Genomic DNA, 17,844 nt, shown 5'->3' on the forward strand with positions numbered 1-17,844 from the left:
AACTGATTTTCAGGATATTGTTTTTTTTAAATATTTATTAGTTATTGATGGACTTTTACTTGTTTATTTGTTTATACGTGGTGCTGAGTCAAATCAAATCCAGTGCCTCACACATGCTAGGCAAGTGCTCTACCACTGAGCCCCAGTCCCAGCCCTCAGGATATTGTTGATGGGCACAAGCCTAGATTCTGACCACGCCGGTTCAAATCTCACCCTAAAGTTTTAGTGGCCAGAAAACTCTACACTTTACTCAGTACACTTGAGAAGTTTTGTTACTTCTTCATCTAAGCGTCTTCACTGGGAAAATAGAAATGAAGGGCAAGTGTCCCTTCAGAAAACAGTCTTGAGGAACAGAGTGAGATAGGACACCTGGCACCATACTTGAAACATAGCAACACCTGATAAACACTAGGCTGTGTTTGCTATCATCGTCCTTCTTAAGCTCTGGCATGAGCTACTGCTAATGTCTAGAAACTATCACTCTCTGAAGCCTTTTAAAGCGTTGCATGTGACCGAGTTATTTCAGGATGGCCAAGAAGCAAAAGAATCATCTCCCATGGCGCCTCCTAGTTCTAAGAACTAAAGTGAGGAAATGATTAGCTCAGTGTCTTACTACAACTCTCCACAAGGTGGCACCAGTCATCCCACAGTCCTAGGACTGAACATCTTGAACACAAGATGAATCCAGACTTTTACTCATTCACATTAAGGAAGTTTCCTGCTTTAAGAGTCCAGTCAAGTAAGTCACCTGCCCCTCTCTACCAGGCCTTTAGTTATAGAAAGTAAAAATTATTTCTAGAACAAGCTCTGAGCATAAGTCAATATGGTAATTCTAATGAGACTATACCAAATGTGCCTTTTTCCATAACAAGAAAATGTGAAGAAAAAAAAGTCTCATAAAAATTATACGATTGAGTTAAAAAGCCAAAAAAAAAAAAATCTTTAGCCATTCTAGTTGTTTCTGATCAAATTGACTATTTGTGGGGAGATGTGGAATGAAAGGCAAATTAAATTCCTACTATACTGAGTAAATAGTAGATGCTAGTAACACAGAGAGTTTAGAAAAAGAATAAAACTATGGGAATTCATTCTGTCTTTCCATGGCCAGTAATAATCTTGACATTACTTATCTGAAAACTCCCTGAAATTAATGAAGATTTATTGTACCCCATAATAATATGTCACGTGAGTGAAAATATTCACTTACCTGCCTTAGCTCTAATTCTCAGAAGAAAACAGATTTTTTTTTTAAAGAGGGAGATATGAGAGTTGGGAGAAGTGTATTTACTCCAATTTGAAGTTCAAGGTTTTCCAGAAAAATTCCACCAAATTTATATTTGGTCTGGCCTCTTGATTCCTAGATTTGTCTGGACAGGAGTTAGAGCATGACCCAGAATGTCTCCAACAAGGACACAGAAGAGCCATGTGAGGGGGCACTCAGGACAGCCACCTCTCTCCCTGGAGAAACCACTACTCTGTCTCTGCTTCTTCTCCTACTCATTCCTTCCCACTTGCCCTGGCTGAGAGGTTCCAAGCTCAGAATGGAGTTTGAAATGTGCATTTGGAATTCTTCCTCTAGGGCTTTGGGTCCCTTCTCCACATGTCACATGTGAACACCCCACTGGAAATAGGTTCTGAGAATCTGTCAGACACATTTAAACTGAAAAGCATTGGTGGGAGAGGGCAGGGAAAAAACACCCATGGAAAAATCTGAGAAAGAAAAGTAGTAACATTTCAAAAAATGTTTGCAATTAAAACTCTTTGCAACTATTTCCTATGTAATATTGAACAAGGTTGATTTTAGCACTTGACATTTATGAAAAATGTCAGACTGAGGATGTCAGAAAAACTACACTCACATAAAGGAAAGCCTTCTCACACTGTAATGTAACAGCTTTTCTAGATAAATTCCCAAATAGGACAAGAGGCAGCACACTGCAAGGCACACGGCAGACCCTTTCAGAAACTTCAGGATAACTAGGATTTCATGTGAGTGAAAATATTCATTTACCAGCCTTAGCTCTAATTCTCAGAATAAAACAGATTTTTTTTTTTAAAGAGGAAGATATGGGAGTTGGGGGAAGTGTATTAACTTCAATTTGAAGTTCAAGGTTTTCCAGAAAAATTTCACCAAATTTATATTTGATCTGGCCTCCTGATCCCTAGATTTGTCTGGACAGGAGTTAGAGCATGGCCCAGAATGTCTGGTCTTGCTTACAAGAAGCTCTGAGGAAACCCAAACTGCTCTTCTATAGATCATTAAAATTAGGAGGCTAGTTCTACTGTAAGAAGACCTTCTGGCTGGTAGGTAGGCCAGGCACAAATCATTTTTATGAATAATTTTTTTGTGTTCCACCCATCTCCAACACACCAGGGCTCTAAAAAGGTTAAGGCCTGGGCTTTGGGGAAGTATTCCATTCCCTGTGGGAAAGTCGGGCTTCTGATTTCACCTGAAAGCCTGTTTCTATAGCCACTATTAAAACACAGATGCTTTAGAAAGGCACCATCGCCAAGTATTTGTACCCAGGCCTGTTCTCTCACACAGAGTCCCCTTTGGCGTCAGTGGCCGATGGCTGTTGACAGGCTGGAGATTTCTGGATGCAGAAGCGCAGGCCCAGATGCAGAGGAGACGTGGGTGCCACCAGGACAGCAATTCTTTCCTAATCCCTTCCTGCTCTGGGTCTTCTGTTGCCTCCATGTACCGTACCCTTCTCCTGCTCTGAGCAATGCCACACTCCTCTTTATCTGGAGGAAGACAGGCATGACATGGAGCGCCTCTGTGTGAGCCATGTGATCTCTCAACTGGAGGAAAGTGACCTCAGAACTACGTCCCCTGGCTTCTAAGTAACTAAGTGAGGGATATAATCTCATGGCAATTGTTCTATTCCTTTTAATTCCATTGGCCTTTCTTAGTCTAGATTTTTTAGGAGGCTCACATCACTCCACATTTACAAAACATCTCTAATGCAGGAGGGACAGAGTGTCCACAGGAGGCTGGGCATCAGGCTGTTTGTCCTACGTGGCAGAGGATTTCCATGGCTCATGATAATTTGCTCTACTCATGGCCCTGATCAGCAATCACAGTCCAGGAAACCGTTGCCCCAGAGGGAAATTCACAGAATGGGACCTAGCAAACAGACATGTGCCAGGGGACAAGCCAAAGCTTTGCCTCCATCAGCACAAAAGAAAGAGACTACAGCAAAAGCAGTTTTTACTTCCTTTAACACACCTGGGCCTGAAGCTGGTCTCATCCTTTGAATTACCAGGTGTCTAAGTCATCTCATCACCCCAAGGGGTTAACAAGAAACTTGGCTGAGGTGCATAAGCTCCCCAATTCCCAGCATCCAGGTGACAGACTGTCCATCTCCACAGTCATTCCAGACCACCATCCCAGACCACGTGATTTCAAGTATGAAAAGCATTTCTACCCTGATAATGCTTTCAAATGCCCATTTCTGGTTTTTGATGTTTGTCCTTCAATATCAGTATCTTAATCCTTTCTCATATACTTCCACATTTTCCTCAAACAGCAAAAGGTGTCCTGATGTTCCTTTGTGACATTGGAATTAGGAAGCATCAGCTATATGGTGGTTTTCTCTGTATAACCCAAATGTCTGGACCGCCTTGCCTACCCATTCTAACTCCTTCTGCAGCTTTCCTGTCTCCCCTGATAAAGGGTTGATGCTTTCCCTCTTGCAAGTAAAGACAAAGGTCAACCCCTTTCAGAACTCTCCAAGAGTCCACATGAAAACAGGTCACAGTGGTTGTTCAGGTTTGTTGAGGTGAATAACAAGTCACTGAAACGCAAGCTTGGGGTTGCAATGTCCTGACAATGACTGTATACTCTGTGAGGAACTGACCCTCCCCAGGAAATACATGGCCTGCCCTGCCTGAGGAAGAAGCTGTCCCCCAAGCCTGGCCCCGAGACTGTTGGCCCAGCACGGGAGGGGAAAACCAGGAGCCCACCCTCCGCTCCCATCCGACAGCTGTGATATCAGCATCATCTGCCAAGCATGGAATGCCCCAAAACAGTCATCTTACTGATGCCAAAGAGTCTTTCTATGTGCACACACCCAGCAATGGCCATTTGGAATCTGGCCGTGCCCTTCCCTAAGGCCATCTGCCTAAATAAAGAGTGTCCAGTCCTGTTTGTGGCATTGATAAAGCAGCCACAAGCACCCTGAGCCCGCGCCGCACCTGTTCCTAACTGCTCTGCAGAGCACAAGGCTGGCACAGAGCAGGCACAGGAGATGAGGTGGGCGATGGCAAGGCAGGCCCTAAAAGAAGGAGATTTAGACATTCTTTGAGATGTCTTCATTTTGAAAATATAAAGTCTAACCAAAGAAAGCACTGGAAATTCAATTCGATTTAGCTCAGTAAATGACTACATGCATGGATCTGTATTAAATGTAGCACAGAAAAGAACTTGGCTGGCTGACAAACCTAGCACAAGAAAAATCCTCCACTTTTTCTTCATCTTTTCCTGGGATAGTGTGTAAGTTTTCATCTTTGATTTTGAAGGGGTAGAATGCCTATCCTTATTACCAGGGATTGTTAATAATACACAGTTATAAGATTTTAAAAATCCTTCTGTGGAGAAGTGTTGAAGGCTGATTTATTGGCTTCAAAAGTGCTTTAAAGGATTCTTTAGTGGAAGAAATTGCTAGTGGACAATCATCTTTAGTTATCTGTAAGCACATGACTTTTCCTGCCCAAGATCATACAATGAATAGTAACATTTTATCTTATGCAACAGAATATTTCTCTCTGCTCTTGCAAAACAAATGATCAGACACAAAGAACATAGAATTGTCTCATCTAGGAAATTAAAAGTCAAATTTAAAGAAAGGATTATCATAATCATCTAGTTGTCTGGCTTTCAAAATAGGATACCCAGAACCCCCAGATACTGAAAAACTCTCAGGGGTCATCTGCATGAAGCACAAAGAAGGGAAGGCTTTAGGATATTTAACAGGACCTACAGAATGAAGAAAATCCCCTGGTCACATTTTTAGGATCATGTGAGTACATAGCAGGCACTTGCTTAGTCTTCCTGCAATGTTCCCAGCCAAGTTTAATTCTCTGGATATACTACTTCCTTGCACAAATTATAAAATGAAAAAAAAAATGACCAAAAGTAACTATTTTTCAAAATACTCACATGCAAACTCGTATGCAATTCAATAACAGGATTAAACCAGGATCAAACAAAAGTTTAAAACAAATTTGCTACTTATGATGTGTTAGTACTATTGTGATTACATATTCCCTTTGATAAGGAACTGAGATAAGAAAAGTAGGGGTGGGTGTTGCTAAATGGCAGAGGCTTGCCTGGTGCAGGCCAGACCCTGGGCTCAATCCTCAGAACCACCAAAAATACAAACAGCCAAAGAAATAAAAAACAAATCCTTTAAAAAAAAAAAGAATCAGAAGGAATATGTTTACACATTTTTAGGCAAGTGATTTTATTTCTAGGAAGACAAACATGCACCCAAACTAGAATTTTGTTGGAGTCAAGGATAAAATGTGGTGTAGGGGAGATAAACTCACATAATGTGTTAGGGAACACACATAATGTGTTTGGTCTTACAGAATTATGAATTAAAGCAGAGAGATTATAAATGTTGATATCTAAGTGAAAGAAGCCAGGCATGAAGGTCACAGGTATATGAGTCCAATTATGTGAAGTAAGCAAACCCAGGGTGATAGTGAGAAGGCTGCTGACTTCTCAGGGCAGGTAGGGAGCAAGGGGAAGGAAGCCTGGGGCTTCTCTGTGACACACTGAAAAGGTTCTGAATCCAGAGCATGGTGATATTTGTACACATCTGTGAATATATTAAAAAAAAAAAAAACACTGAAGTATATACTTCAAAATGGTCAACTGTATGGTGTGTGACTTCTACCTCAACCAAAAAGGGTTACTAAAAACTGACAAGCCCTGGTGGGTAAAGCCAATGGAAGAAAAGATCAGTTAAACAGGTTTCTTCTCAGAGTGACTCCTTTTTTTCTTTTGGCTTTTTACAGAGGATCTATATCTGATAATTGTTTTATGTCCTCAGCAGAATTAAGCATCATATTATATAGAGGGTTTTGCTAAATGACCATTGATTAAATTACGATGGCAGCCTCATGAGCTGTGCTAGCAATGATTACAAAGGTAGAAAAGCTCCCCGTTCTATTCTCATCACCTATCACTACAGTCTCCATAGAAATGCTCTGTCTGACCTGATGCCAAAATACAGCACAGTCTTGGGCAATTTGGTCTAGTCATATTGGAGCCCATCTACCTTTCTACAATTGTTATCTTTACAAATACAAGCCTTGTGCTTGTATTTTCATAAGAGTGGTCTGGTTTTACTTCCTAATTAAATGAAAAAATCACAAAAGTCATCTATCTCATGTTTTTCTATCTATATTATGAACATCTTTGCAGAAATTAGAAAAATTTGTTGGAATGCAACTTAAATAAATGCAGGTGTTGCACAGAAAAGTGTGTGTTTAGATAATGCAGGTGAACCACAATTAAGAAAACTCAGTGGTGATGATGTAGAAAAACATGTTTTCCTATTATAAGTAAATCATGCTGATATATCTTTCAAAAATATCATCAAGGAGCTATGTGTTTAAGAGCATACAAAATGTACCTCTGTTGTTCTACCGATAGAAAATCAATGGAGCAAGAGAGATAAAAAGGTTCTTGCTGACCTCTCCCCTCTGAGCCTCAGTGTTCTTGTTATGTAATGACAACACAGTGAGTCAAGAGGGTTATTGTGGTGACACGTGCAAAACAGAGTCAGACACACAGCTAGCACCTGGGAATTTTTGCACATGCACATTATTATATTACTATAACTAGAAGACCAGAATCTAGACATATATCTAGAAATGGAATAACAAACATATAGAGAAAATCCAAGGCCAGAATCCCACCCTTTTCACTATACATACCTGCCGCAATGTAGGAGCTTCCTCCGGCTTTATAGAGAAAGTGGCTGGCGAAGGGGGCTGCGCAGATAATCAGAAAGCTGGCGGTCACCACTGTGACCACCCCCAGGAGCATAAAGACTGCCCAGAAACCACGGTAAACTGGACATCACAGGAGAAAAGAAGGAAAGAAAAATACACTTAGATTATGGACACAGCAGGCTGTCACATGGTAAGTTTCTTAGCACTGCTAGATGAAATCCCAGGCTATGGTCCTGAATTATCTTAAACAGGACTTCTTACCAGGTGACCTTGGACTCAGTGATGACAATGATGGTGACCTTCAATAAATCTTGAGCTCCAAACTTTTTCTTTTCTTTTCTTTTCTTTTTTTTTTTTTTTGGTACCAGAGATTGAACCAACGGGCACTTTACTACTGTGCCTCATCCTCAGCACTTTTTTTTTTCCTGAGACAGGGTCTCACTAAAGCTTCTTGGGGCCTTGCTAAGTTGCTGAGGCTGGCTTTGAACTTGTGATTCTCTTGCCTCAGCCTCCAGAGCTGCTGGGATTACAGGCATGTGCCACTGTGCCCAACTTATGTTCAGAATTTGCACCACACACATACCTCATACACAAGAGGAGCTCATTTTCCTGACCAGATTCCCCATTTTAAAAGTGGCAACACTTAAAATTCCAGACCAAGCTCTCTTGAGCAAGTGCCAGTTGCTAGTTAGACGTGGGTATTTCCCAGCAAATGTACAAAGGCATGAATAGACATTCATATCACAAACACTTCCCAAGCACTTTGTACAAAAATGATTCTCTGAAAGCTAATGATAATCACCCCAAGCCCCTAAGCAAAAATACATTTCTATTTATATCATAGCTCAGTTGGAAATAACTAAGACAATAAAATTTTAAAAATGACCAATACAATTATAAAAAGATTTGTACAGGTCTGTTTAAAAAAAAAACCTGAAATTTTATATCAGATATACTTAAGGAATACCACATTCTATTAATGTTTGTGTTTAGGAAGAGTCAAAATGAGAAGCTCAAGAGTCTCATAGTCAAGGACAAGCAAGGCCAAGTGAATGGATGCAACTGCTGATAAATGGACTGTAGGTTTGGAGATATATAGTAATCAAATGAAAAGGAATTTTAATAATCTCTTTTGAGCTGGATAATTACCAGTCTATTAAACAAAGTCACCATTTCCCTAAGGCTAAAAGAAGAAAATGAATTCTTGTTCACGTAAAAGAAAAAAAAAAAAAACTCAGTGAAACATATTCGTCAAATTATAATTTAAAAAACATAGAAACTTTATTGCAAAGTGAAAAGTTATTTTTCTCAACAGTCCTGCTTGCAAGGAAGAACTATATCAATCAGCTGGAACCTTGGAGAACAGAGGATGGCCAGATGAGATTTGAGAAGTCCTCACAGCTGAATGGGAGAGGAAGGCTGGAGGGTTTCTGTTGGTTATGTTAGACCTCGATGGGAACAAAAGGTCAGCATTTACCTCACTCCCCAGTGCTTCCAACTCTGCTATTAAAAGTATCCTGCAGCTGTTTTTAGGCTCAGCAAGGAGTAGAGCAGCAAAGAAATACAGTTGTCCCTCCAAATGCATGAGCTCTGTATCTAAGGGTTTAACCAACCATGGATAGAAAATATTTAAAAAACAAAATCATGCCTGCAATGAACATGCATAGACATTTTTCCCTTGGCATTAACCCCTAAACGATATATATAACAACTAGTTACATAGCATGCACATTGCATTATGTATTCTAAGTCATCTAGAGATGGTTTAAAGATAAGGGAGGATGTGCAGAGGATATACAAATACTATGTCATTTCATATAGGGGGCTTGAGTATCCATGGGTTTTTGGTATTCTTGCAGTCCTGGAACAGATCTCTAGTGGAGACCAAAGAACAAGCATCATCAATGGCAGCTTTGAGCGTGGGAAGTGAGAGTGGCAGACTACAGGCCAAATATTTGCCAGACTTTAAGGGATAAGTGATGAGTCTCACATTTTTCATTTTCATTCACTTCACTTGCAGAATGGTTGGCGCTGTCTATCACAAGGTGGGCTCTGTGCCAAACACGTGCTCGGGGGAGAGAAACACGACGAAGACGCAGTCCAAGGAATAAGGATCTCATTTTGTGATTCTGATTCTGCCGATCACAACTAAATCTGGATAAGTATGACCAACAACCAGCTGAAGACCCTCCAAGTGAATAGTAGCCAGTGGATTGAGAAGGGAAATCAGAAAGGTCAAGTTGACTGAGCAGGGTTTTCACATTTTGTTTTTCTCTTTTTCTTTATTTTTCTCCACCTGGATTTGGCCTGAAGGCAAGCCAAATTAGGAACCATGCAACGGTGAAAAGGGCAAATAGCAAAGAAAAAAAAAAATTAGTTAAGTGCATCAGTGTGGATAGAGGTCAAGAGAAAGAGGCCCCTGCAAGCCAGTGGTGGTGGTTGGTGGGGGCACGTGGGTACTTCCACCTTCAGATCAGCTTCATATATAGATCTGCACCCAGTGGAGGAAAGATCATTAAAGGTTCTGAAAGGTGATCTGACCCTTGCTGCAGGGGAAGCAGAAGGGACCTGTGTTGTAGTGACAGTGGAGGAGGCCTTGTTAGATTGTCTCCTTTCTTTTGCTGTGTAGTTCTGTGGCCCAAATGTAGGCACTGACCACAGCACAGAAGGCCAAAACTCTAATAAGAGAATTCAGTCCTAATGGCCAGAGAAACTGGGAAAAGGGGACTCTAGAAGCCAGAGGATGTGAAGGAAACCCCCCAGGGGAGAGAGCTGGAGAAGTAACTGTGAAGTTCTGTATTGCAACTTATACAATCACCAGCAATATGAAGAATAGCAAGGGAAAAAAAATAATGAACAAACATGAGAGTAATTCCAGAGATTTGGGGGACAATATCAAAAGTACACTGAATGTCATTGGAGGCAAGAGATAATAGTGTAGGAAAATATAAAATTAATGTCTAAAAATTTCCCTAAAGTGGTGAAAGTCAAACTTACACACACACACACACACACACACACACACACAAAATCCAGAGAGGAAAAATTCAAAGAAATTAGTACTGATGCATAAAAATAAAATTACTGAAAACTATAGATAAAGCCTTCAAAGTAGCCAGAGGGGGAAGATATGACACACTACATACAGGGAATGGCAATCCTAATGACTGAAAATTTCTCATCAAGGATGATGGAGGCCGGGCGGGGTTGTGGCTCAGTGATGGAGGACTTGCCTAGCATGCATGAGGCCCTGGGTTCGATCCTCAGCAAAGCATGTAAATACATAAAATAAAGGTTCATCTACAACTTAAAAAATTTTTAAAAAAAAAGATGATGGAGGCCAAAAGACAGTACAACTTTTTTTTATTATTTGTGGGGTGCAGGGGCGGGTAATCAGGAATGGAACCCAGGAGTGTTTAATCACTGAGCAACATCCCCAGCCCTTTATTCTAAATTTTTATTTTGAGACAGCATGTCGCTGAGTTATTTAGGCCTCCCTAAGTTGCTGAGGCTGGCTTTGAACTTGCAATCCTCACGCCTCAGCCTCCTAAGCAGCTGGGATTATAGGCATGGACCACCATTTGTACCACCATACAAACTTTTTAAGGTGCCCAAAGAGATGACCTATCAACCTAAAACTCTCCATCTAGTGATATCTTAGAGAAATAAAGGTGAAATAAAGCCATCTGTGAAGAAGGAAAACAGAATCTATCACATCACACCAGTTCTGTAAGAAACGCTAAAGGAAATTCTAGAGGCTAATGGGAAAAGACATAATAGCACTCCTGAAACTTAAGAAATGAGGGAAGAGAAACAGAAATGGCTGATATCTGTATGAATATAGTAGGGCATTTTTCTCCTATTTCTTTAAAGTACATTTAATGTTACAATTTGAAAGTATTATCAATATAATAAAAAATAGTAGAAAAACATAGGGAATCAGAGTGTCTGCAGTGTTTACCACACTCTTAACATTCTTAACCGTGGACCAGTCACTGAAGATTCTTGAACCTCTGTCTCTCTTTTTCTTGTAAAATATAGATATTTATATTCATTCTTTAGGTCTATTAGAAATATTGTTCATAATCTATATAAAACGAGACCAATGAATGACATTTTTGTGGTAGTTTTTATTGTGGCTCTTGTTCAAGTTTCATTGTCCCTACAATCAGGTGATAATGGGCTCAAAATAGGAAACTGAATTTACTCCCCTAGAAAGGCTTGTACATGTTTTTTATGTTCCATTGAGGTAAAAAGTGTCTTGTATGGCTTACAGTGCATATAACAGTCATACTTTAGCAAAGTAGATTACTAATACAGAAAGATCCCAAAAGATATTATGCCGTCTCCCATGGGATCCTTGTCCACTAACCTAAGAAATCATTGGCCATGTTTTTATATCATGTCACTCTACTCCTAAACTCCCAAAACACAAATAAGTGAAAGCAAACAGCTGACACAAGACAGCCAATACCTGGTGACCTCCAAACCAGACCTTCTGACCTACAGTTTGAAAAGGGTGATTCTCTGAGGACTGGAAATCTGGAAACTTCAGAAGCTGAGCTGAGAGGAAGCCCTGGTAGCTGGGTCCACAGGGAGACAGTAAGCCAAAGTGAAGGGCTCAGATTACACAGAGAGCAGAGGAATCAGGGTAAGTCTGTACACAGAGAGAAGCAGAGGAGACATAAGATTGAGAAAACACATGGGGAAGGAAATCAAGAAAGAAATGATAATTATGAATAGATGTTCCCCAGACTGTCAACCGCTAGATCCTGTCCTCTCATCTGCTCTAGGAAAATACCCTGACTTTTAATTGTGACTCTCTTTTAAAAAGAAGGAACCACAGATTGGGATTTACAGAAAGAGAGGGAGCAGTTTGCTGGCTACCTGGAGAGGTTTGACCACACAGAAATATCCTCCAAGGGCATGTCACCATGGACTTTATTTTTCTGCTTATGCATCTAACATTCAAAAGTGCATAGATAGCATCATGCACATTTCAAAGCTTAGAACTTCCTGTTTCTTGAGATAACTGTATACTTTTATAACTTTTTATAACTGTGTACTTTTCCTATGCATCACACTTTGATTCCATAATTAAAAATGGTCATTCCCAATCATGAATTGGCTTGTGGGGTTTGGTCATGTTTAGTCACTGTCTAAGTAAAGCTAAGAGCATCTTACCCAAAAAGTGAATTAAGTGCACGTTCTAGGGAGTCAAATCCATGTGGAGGTGCTTCTGCTTACTAATGGGGTGATTCGAATAGACCTTACCTGGAATGCAATATCTTTTCATAGGTTTGCAGTAAATATTAAATGAGATAACATATGAAAAGTGGCTGCATGCAGTAAGTCCTCAGTATATTTTCTGTGATTATTGTTAATTATCAAAACTCTAATATGAAACATTGTTATCAACAATACAGTTGACACAGATAACTTCTAATTTCATAGATCTAAGATGGGGACAGGCTTTCCATCGTAATACCTGTATTAGAAGATTCCCCAGGCATCCCATGTGTAGTCTTTATGTGCATATGTGTGTGTGTAGAGTTCATATATGTGTATATATACAATTAATATAATTTAATATTTATTTATATTTATGTAATAATAGTATATTGTTTTACATAATAACAATTGTGTTATTTATATAAGTAGGCATTTAAAATTATTGGTATACTTATACAATTTTGAGGGGAGCATGTTTATGTCTAGGTAGTGTTTTGTTTTTTTTTTTTTATTGTTTCAGATGCTGAGATCTTAAATAGACCTCAGAGAAACCTGAGTTTCTTTCCTGGCTTTTTCTGAGAGCCTGTGAGAGCTGCTAGACCTTGTCTTTGATGGTTTTGGAGTGTGCCTAGAGAAAACATCTAAAAATCCATCTCACACAATTCAATGTTTAACTTAAACAGTATTGAATATTTATTAATTCTATTGAAACATGAAGATTTACAATGTAAATAGATTTACATGCAATCTATATTATTACAATTTGGATTAATTAAAGGAAAGCTTTATCTGAATCCATGAAAGACCAGAATCAAATACTATTTTCAAAGAAATTAAGTTCTGTTGATTTTAAATAAATTGGTTGATTTTAAATAAATTGACCTAACCGAGGTCTTTGGCGGGGGTGAGGTGGTTGAAATGAGGAAGATGGCTAGTAATGAGTCTCACCTCAGATATTACGTAAATGGTTCATCTAGACTTTATTTTCCTAACAGATTAAACTTTTCCCCTTGTGGTATTACTTTCCCCAGTAATTTACTTAGTAACTTCATCCTAGTAGATGTCAAATGAAATTCATCAGCCCAAAGCATACTGAAATAGGACATTGACATATTCTCTATATCATTTCATATTTTATAACATTTCCCTTATACTTAGTATCTCCTTTCATTTGAGGAGTATTCTGTTGTTTACTCATAGAGAAGTGCCATCAAGTCATTAGAGATTGTCTAGCTTGCTACAAAAGTGCGCGTGGAATGCAAAACTATATTCATGATGCCTGTTTTATTCATCAAGCATTGCAACTTCACATTTGAGATTCAAACAGTTATCAAAGGAACTTGCATCTTGAGTATATCCAAAAGGTCAAAATCCAAAAAGGCCTAAGTAGGAAACGTAGGAAAAAGAAACTATTAAGAATTCTTCAGGGAAAAAACAAAACTACAGGACAGTGTGGAACATGAAATCAAATGGACTATTAATTAAGCGTGCACATTAGTATATGTGCTCGTGGGAGTGTGCATGAGTGTGCCTGAGTGTGTGTGTGTGTGGCTGTACATCTGTGCATATGTGTCAATGTGTTAGTACGAGTGCATCTGTGTGTATTAGTCTATGTCAGTAGGTGTGTTCCTCTATTGCTGTGTGTGTGTGTGTGTGCAGATTGACACAGACAGGAAGTGAATAGCAGAATGGGCACCTATTTTGATTTCTGTGTAAAGGGTTAGAAAAATAAAGCCCCGAGTGTTTATTTTTTCACTAGAATATAATAAAATACACCACAATCTTGTTAATTTAGATGATGGGCAAAAGCAGCCTGAAGCCTGAGTGGGGGTTCCATTCCAAGCCATTCACATGAATCCAATAACTCAAACTGGTGTCTCACCAGGGACCCCAAGAGCAGCCTTGCCAGGCTCGCTTGGCAAATGGGCACATGGCTGACAACCAGAAGCCACTTAGTTTAGCAAACATATGCCGAGGGCTCCCCACATGCAAGGCACCAAAAGCTGCCAGAGTAAGACATAATCCTTACCCTCCTGTGTCCATCCCAGCAGGGGAAAAGCAAACAGGTTTAACAGCTTGTGGCCAGCACCCTGACGGAGGTGCGGGAATATCACAGCACCCGATGAACTATTGCACCAAAAGCACACTTTTCGGAAGGTGAGTAGCAATGAGAAAAGTCACATTGTGCTACGTCTTGATGTTTTCCTAGAGTTTCACAAAGCCAGAGACAAAGTCAGTCTCATCAGAGTCAGAAACATCCATGGAAGAAGTGTGCAGTTCCAAAGAGCCGCTCTCTTATACTGATGCTGGGGAGACACTGAACATCACGAATCAGACATAATGATCAAATTGGTATTACAATATAATTCTTATCACTGCATAGAGAATGATTTGCTAGGAAAAGGTATAGAACAGGGAGACTAGTTAGGCAGTTATTGTAGTAAACCCAGTGGGAGCTCATGAGGTAGAGATGAAATTAGGTTTGGTATTACTGCTGTTACAGAGGGTAAGAAACCAGAAAGAATAAAGGATGTTTTTATGAGTTTTGATCTGTATAGGAAGGGTTATGGAAAATGATATTTCCACGAGACAACCCCTAAGAACAACGGAAAGATGTGTGGCTCTGGAGGAGGGAGGGAATTAGCCAAACACTAAACCTCTCCCAGTAAATTGTTTTCCAGGAACTATGGGCCCTGAAGGAGGGAGGCAGATACTGAAAGGTGTGCTGTGGACTTTAACCATTACCCAGAGTCGGTGAATCCTGGAAGAATAAAAGCAAATAGTGAAGCTCTGGGTAACAATGGGTCCCAGAGGAAGGAAGATAAGCAGTGTTCTGAGCTTTTCCCAGGGTCAGTGAATTTTGGAGTTTTTACAACTTCTTTCCTGACTGCCCCAAACAACAAGTCCTGCCTTGGTCTCCAATGATTAATTCACCCTTATTGTAACCTATAAAGTGCAGACTCCTTCTGTAACCAGTGGGCCATTTTCGTACCCAGAAAATGAGCCCTGCCAGTGCCCCATTGACTGACTCTGCTGCAGAACAAAGGAAAGCTTGCTGATCCATTTGAGGTCTGCTACCATCCCCGTTATTTCTGTTTTCATAATGATACTGAAACCGGGTTGGTCATTTTCGTTTATAGTCTACACAGTTGGTTCAGTTAACATCTTACCAATTTCTACTGGATTTTTCACACTTATAATTTACACAACCAACCTTCTTTTATTCAGAGTACAGAGGGAGAAGTCAACCCAAGTGATCACAATTCCAAATTCGTAGTGTTTTGATAAGCTATTTTGCTGTACGTACGTACCCAAATGTAAATATTTTATTTGCAGCTTAAAGATAAACTTAAGTGTTATCCATTTTTTCAAAACTTGCTATATTGCCTCAGACACCCACAAAGCTAGTTCATCCAGCTAATCCTCTGTTCCGACACATCCTGGAGCACAGAGTGTGAAGTGCTGTAAATGCTCTAAATGAAGCCAAAACAAAGCACGCCGCCCCTCCCCCAGCCCCCATGGCAAACAGGGGCCTCCAGCATATGTTGCCATCGCTCTAGGCGAGACGCTTCTGTCGTGCAGGCCAGCATGCCTGTCCTCCTCTCCATGCACTGCTTGTCTTGGCAGTGTCAGGAAAGACTAAAAATACGGAAAGCCCTGCACCAGAGCAGAAGGAAGGATTGTACAATATGTCCGCGTCTGAACTCTGCAGTTGCCGAGGTGCCAAGCAAAGTCAACTGCTCCTCTTTCCCCAGGGTCCACTGATGTTTTCTTTTATCTTTCAACACAGAAAGAACCCTGAGAGACCCAATGGAGTTCATGCACCTCCCTACTCTAACAGCTGGCCCAGATGCCAGGGAGGAAGCACACCAGCAGGAGGGGCAGAGTCTCTACCTTCCACTTGGGCCATGACCTTGGGACAGTCCTTGAAGCAAATTCTGGGTGTCTCCAGGTGGCCAGAGCCTTCAGGTTTGAAATTGCATCCCTGTTCATCACCACACTTATTCCTCCTCCTAAGCAGCTCAGGATGGGAAGGGAGCCCTCTGAGGCCTGGGAAGGGTGACTTTGCCTTACTGGAGGTAGTTGAGGAGGTGGCTTCAGTGACAGCAGTTCAGATTGTTCTCAACTTATAATGGTTCCACTTATGAATTTTTGACTTTACAATGGTGCAAAAGCAGTACACACTAGGTGGGGATGATACTTTAAATCTGGATCTTTTCCTGGCCAGCGCTGTGCATTCTGATCCTCTCTGGCAAGGCTGGGCAGTGACATCTGAAGGTAGCTCAAGCTCAATGAGGAGGGAAGATGATCGACACTTGGCAGCGTACTGGGTTGCTGCGTTAGGGTCTGCGGCCAAGTCAGGGGCATTAAATGCATTTTTGACTTAGGATCCTTTCAGTAGGTTAAGAGTATGGGGTCATCACCCCGCTGTAAGTCAAGGAGCACCTGGAACAGTAGTAGTAGGTGTCAGCATGCTCAGGCCCAGTGATGAGGAACTAGACAATACATATGAAGCCACTTGATGCTCAATCATGAGGAGCTAGAGCTTATTCTTTGGCTCCAAGGTCGTCTTCTGCCCCACACCTCAGGGGCAGGTGTGGTGAGTTGAATCAGCATCTCCCCTGCACTAGCAGAGCTTTTAACATTACACCTGTGCCAAGATTCCAGTTCTCTGAATGAGAACCTCTAAGATTGGACACAAGTGTCAGTCTCTTTTAAAACCTACTAGGATGCCTGTCATGGTAGCTCAGCTAGACAGGCTGAGGCAAGAGAATCACAAGTTCAAAGCCAGCCTCAGCAACTTAGCGAGTCCCTAAGCAATTTAGCGAGTCTTTAAACAACTTGGTAAGACCCTGTCTCAAAAATAAAAAAAATAAAAAGGTTGGGGATGTGGCTTAGTGGTAGAATGTCCCTGGGTTCATCCCTTGGTACCAAAAATAAATAAATTAAATTAAACCCACTAGGAAACAGTAACAGACAGTCTGGTTGAGAATCAACAGACTTCTCATTTCTCTAAGCCACTATTTTTATTGGAAAAGTGCCTCTGTACATACAGCAGTTTAGCTTTTACAGATATTATTTTCTTTATCATCATATCTATTGCTATTTTGTGTTTTGCAAATGACGTTCAGAGAGTGTCACCCCAAAATTAAACAATCATTAAAAGCAAATTGAAGATTTTATTTCGGGGCTATTTGGAATCTCGGCTGCCTTCTGCCTCTATCTCTTGTGTCTTTCAAATAACTGGTCAGTGATCTTTCTAAGTCTTCTAGGATCAAATTTTCACACTCTAGGTTTTCCTACCTCTGCCTCCATAAATTGAAACTGAAATTTGCCAAAATTCCCTGGGAGAAAGGGACTTTGCATTTCTCTTTCTTCTCACTGGAACAAACCTTCTTCCTACTTGTTATGAATGGAATGCTGTGGTTCCGCCCTGCTCACCCAAATTCAAAGTCTGGATGAGGTCAGGAAGTGGAGGTTCTTATCATGGAATTCATTACATGGTAAGATGAGGAAGAGATCTCTCTCTGCCAGGTGAGGACACTGTGAGACAGCAGCTATTGTCCCCTGAAGAGGGCCCCCTGAGGCCCCACCATGCTGACACACTGATCCTGCACTTCCAGCCTCCAGCACTATGATAAATAG

At 40.7% G+C, this 17,844-nt stretch overlaps 1 protein-coding gene across 2 annotated transcripts in view; it reads right to left on the reverse strand.

Moving 5' to 3' along the window:
- Positions 1-17,844, reverse strand: part of Tmem182 (transmembrane protein 182) — a 68,892-nt gene that overhangs the window by 12,201 nt on the left and 38,847 nt on the right. For both annotated transcript variants that reach the window (XM_027951797.2, XM_027951796.2), the window contains one exon: positions 6,949-7,086. In XM_027951797.2, the coding sequence (XP_027807598.2) occupies positions 6,949-7,086 (138 nt within the window). The remainder of the gene's footprint in view (positions 1-6,948; positions 7,087-17,844) is intronic.

This window comes from Marmota flaviventris, chromosome 14, assembly GCF_047511675.1.
Source record: "Marmota flaviventris isolate mMarFla1 chromosome 14, mMarFla1.hap1, whole genome shotgun sequence".
In the NCBI taxonomy this organism is placed as follows: Eukaryota; Metazoa; Chordata; class Mammalia; order Rodentia; family Sciuridae; genus Marmota; species Marmota flaviventris.